Here is a 3,684-nt window from a genome sequence, read left to right as displayed (position 1 = left end):
CGCTGACTGGTGGCATTTCCCATTTACAGTCACTCCCAGCAGCCACTGCGCCAAGTGTCAACAATGTTTGCGCGAGCATTATATACAATCATCGACTGGAAAACCTCCAAACTTGGTTGGGTTAACTGAGATGAATCGTGATCAGCTCAGAAGTGAGAGATGGCGTTGAATGTTATCTCAGCTGTTTTTTTCGTCCAAACTCGGTTTCGAGCTCGGTTTACGCAAACTTTCAACTCGGTTTGACGAAAACCAGAGCTGGCCCATCGCTGCCTATGGCGGTCCGAAGATCACGTGATGAGGCTGGCGATGTGTGGTGACTCCACATGTTCTCCGCATCCAAATGCTCATTCCAGAGATATATCTACTCTATGGTTTCTGCATATGTTTTTGGCTTCTAGAATACATGCTCTTTGATTTCACATAGCGGTAAATAAAATGTAGATCTCTGACTACTTTCTGTATCCTATCGTATTTCATCTGTGGGATCCATGGAATATAATTTATGTAATGTAGTCGCACAATGCCGATACTTTTGCGTATACTTTACATCTTGAACATCACAACGAGACCATATATTTCAAAGCTGGGTGTTTTATTGCAAATGTTTTGGTATTAAACGAAAAAAAGGAGTTTTACTGTCTAGCATTAAGAAGGATATATTGCATGTCGAAGTAAAATTAAATGATTAAGGCTCTTCTTCTTTCTGGCCTTATACTGTGCCTTTGAGGGGTATGGATGTTATTCAGGATATAGCAATGTTAGTAGATACCCTCCTGGTCGAGTCGTCGTTAATCTGCCGATCGGATTCGATTCGGGGCCGACCCATGTTCGCGTATGTCGGAAGTTGCGTGCTATGGCGAGCGACTATCCGGACGGGTCTAACAGATTACGTAAATAAAATAAGTATTAACAAAACTCGTTGGAGTAGGTAAACGTACTATGTACAATGGATTCATTTCGGATGTGAAAACAATTCAAATGCTGTATGGCCTATGATTAAATGTGAAGTTCTCAGTAAAATGGAATGAAAATGCCCGTCAGAGCTGTTGATAACTGGTAGAAATATGCAGTCTGTAGATCGGTGTATAGTTTTTACGTAAATGCTCTCATAATGATTGCTTTCTCACTCTCAAATAAAATTCCTGCAATGAAAGGGGAAAACGGGATAATATTGTAAAACATCATGAATGCGAAAAAGGTTCATTTGGCAATGATGAATAGTGTTTCATTTTCCTGCGTGTTTAAATAAGTACATTGGTGCGTACTGTGTCTGACAACTTTGACTGGCGTAGCAACTCTGGTTGTATGTGTCAGGAGGTTGAGCATGCGTCGGCTGCGGGGTAAGTGAGAAGTAACGATTTCTGTTGGTGTCCTTTTTACTGTAACGTCAGTGACATATGCGGTGATTCCGCATTCTGTTGTTAGAAGAACTACTGGACACACCTTTTGTTAGTGGATTCGGTAGAATGTTACTCTTCTGCCCCAACTGTGCTAATGCTCTTGTGGTGCAGGACGGTATACAGTCATATAGATTTTGTTGTGCAACATGTCCATACTCCTACGATATAATATATCGTATATCTAATCGCGTACATCCAAAACTAAAGGTTCAGTTACTTTTACTTTATTTAGAAATACTTGCTCTCTTCTTACTTAGTTCTGGTGTTTCACGGCAAAGTCTTTTCTCCTGAATTTTTTGTAGTACTCTTTGATCTTCAGTCACATGTATAGAAACTACAAACTGTGTGTATGTATGTGGTTGGTAAAAGAATCCAGTGTGACCTATATAGATGGAAATATTGAGCAGCACCGAAAATTACAGATTTCTGCTGCGTACAGTGTTACATATGTGCAGTGATTTTAGGATTACTTGTCCATTTGAATGGGAAACTTGTTACCCAGCTGCAGTAAGAATATTCCGTTTCGTGATCACGACTCAGTTACCTGCCCTAGAGCTTTTATCCTCTCTCGTGCGTGCGTGCGTGTTTTTATTAAACCACTAATTACATCGTGGCATGACTTTGGTAGCATACAGTAGTTTTTTTCATTTGGAAAGTAATTCCACTGAAGGTACTTCAGGAATTTGTGTCGAAAGAACACTTCTGTTTTGGAAATTTGTGATGTCCATATATTTTGGTCAAGAAATGCTGTTTGGTAATGATGGTTGTCGGTTGTACCAATATTGAAAACATAAACACGTCAGTTGTTTGAAGATAGAGCAAGTGGTATTATTTGCAGCTGAGACAGTCATCTAAACCTTACTGGTCTCTCAATAGTGTGCACTATTGATCTATGGTGCACTGCTAGTAAGATTTTGCTAAGTGCTGTGTACAAATTCCTTTATATCACAAATTTTGAAAGATTAGGATTTAGTGCCCAGTTGCCATTTGTCTGTCAACTCTGAACAAATGTTAGCTTGGGGAAGGAAATTTGCTGTTTCTTTTGCGAGGGAGTCATGTCACAATTTACTTTAAATGGTTTACAGAGACAGCACAAGTACACTGGGATTTGAGTGTGCACTGTCTTTACCATTGTGCCACCTCACTTCCACTTTTTTTAACAGCTAGATACAGATCCCTATCTCATTATTTTTTTCTCCAGTACTATTCTTCTGTTACATACAGTGCAAGTTTGGCATGGTTTTCTATCTTGTTACGCAGTTACCTACTCCTACCTTTTTGTTGCCATTCACTCTGACAATGATAAAAGGACATTTTAGTGCTCACTCTTCCATGCTGATAGTTCATTGTTACATTTATGATTATTTTTGAATGAGAAAGGAATATCTAACTTCTGAATAAAAATTGATCAGAACACATTTGTTTATTAAACAATGACAAAGTAGAGACTGTAAGTGTGCATTTATTCATGCATAGTGTTACATGGCAGTTTAATTTAGCTCAAGTGACAGTTAAGTTTTTGCCATAGGTTATAATTTCTTGAGAAACTTAAAATTTAGTACATGTCACTCCATAACATGTTTTATTATCCCTGTGAGTTTTAAAACAAAAGTTTGCTGTGCATTAATCTTTTCTATTTGTAGGAAGTTGATGATGTACTTGGAGGAGCTGCAGCTTGGGAAAACGTAGATTCTACAGAGGAACGTTGTCCTAAATGTTCTAATCCAAGAGCTTATTTCATGCAGATTCAAACAAGATCAGCAGATGAGCCTATGACTACTTTCTACAAATGTTGTAATCCTGTGTGTGGTCATCGCTGGCGAGATTAACCACACTTACATTGTTGTAAATGTGCGGCAAAATAAAATTTGGAAGGAAGCAAGTCTTTTACTATTTTACTAGTGCATAAAGGTGTCTCTTGTGGTGTAATGTCATGATTAATCCATATGGAATGGTAAATTTAAATCTGCTGCAGTGTTAAAAAAACAACAAAAAATTGGAAATTTTGTACACAGCTTATCTACGAAATTGGTTGACCTAATTGTTGCAGGTATAAGGAACACATTTAATTGAAGATGTAGAGTGGGTCACAATGCTGTTTCGAAATCTTTCCTTAATTTTCAGGATTTTGTAGTTTGTGTAACTCTTGATGCATTGACAGTTGGTTGGCAATGTCAATATCAGCTTTTGGCAATGGAAATTGCTGAAAGTGTCTATGGAAAGGACAGTGGCCATTTGTGGAAATCCCACATGTTGTAATATTAAATTGCTGATTTTTTAAAAA

General features: G+C 38.0%; 1 protein-coding gene across 2 annotated transcripts; it reads left to right on the top strand.

Moving 5' to 3' along the window:
- The first annotated feature begins 690 nt into the window (after nucleotides 1-690).
- Nucleotides 691-3,278, top strand: LOC126248023 (DNA-directed RNA polymerase III subunit RPC10). 2 transcript variants are annotated; one of them, XR_007545400.1, is made up of 2 exons: nucleotides 691-1,340; nucleotides 3,044-3,181. XR_007545400.1 is itself a non-coding variant. In XM_049948615.1 (2 exons), the coding sequence occupies exons 1-2, from the start codon at nucleotides 1,467-1,469 to the stop codon at nucleotides 3,227-3,229; spliced, it is 327 nt and encodes a 108-aa protein (XP_049804572.1). In that variant the 5' UTR covers nucleotides 1,354-1,466; the 3' UTR covers nucleotides 3,230-3,278. The 2 variants fall into 2 exon arrangements, 1 of the variants encoding a protein (XP_049804572.1); XM_049948615.1 differs by lacking the exon at nucleotides 691-1,340 and adding an exon at nucleotides 1,354-1,607 and having other exon boundaries at nucleotides 3,044-3,278.
- Nucleotides 3,279-3,684: the final 406 nt, after the last annotated feature.

The sequence above is a fragment of the Schistocerca nitens genome, chromosome 3 (genome assembly GCF_023898315.1).
Source record: "Schistocerca nitens isolate TAMUIC-IGC-003100 chromosome 3, iqSchNite1.1, whole genome shotgun sequence".
NCBI classification, from domain to species: domain Eukaryota; kingdom Metazoa; phylum Arthropoda; class Insecta; order Orthoptera; family Acrididae; genus Schistocerca; species Schistocerca nitens.
Note: the sequence above shows the minus strand (reverse complement) of the source record. Positions and strands in the feature narration are given on the sequence as shown.

Excerpts from the sequence above, each read along its gene's own strand:
- LOC126248023 (XM_049948615.1), top strand. The coding sequence starts at position 1,467 with ATGTTACTCTTCTGCCCCAACTGTGCTAATGCTCTTGTGGTGCAGGAC. Across the intron at positions 1,608-3,043 it reads GCGTACATCCAAAACTAAAG|GAAGTTGATGATGTACTTGG; the intron begins GTTCAGTTACTT and ends TTCTATTTGTAG.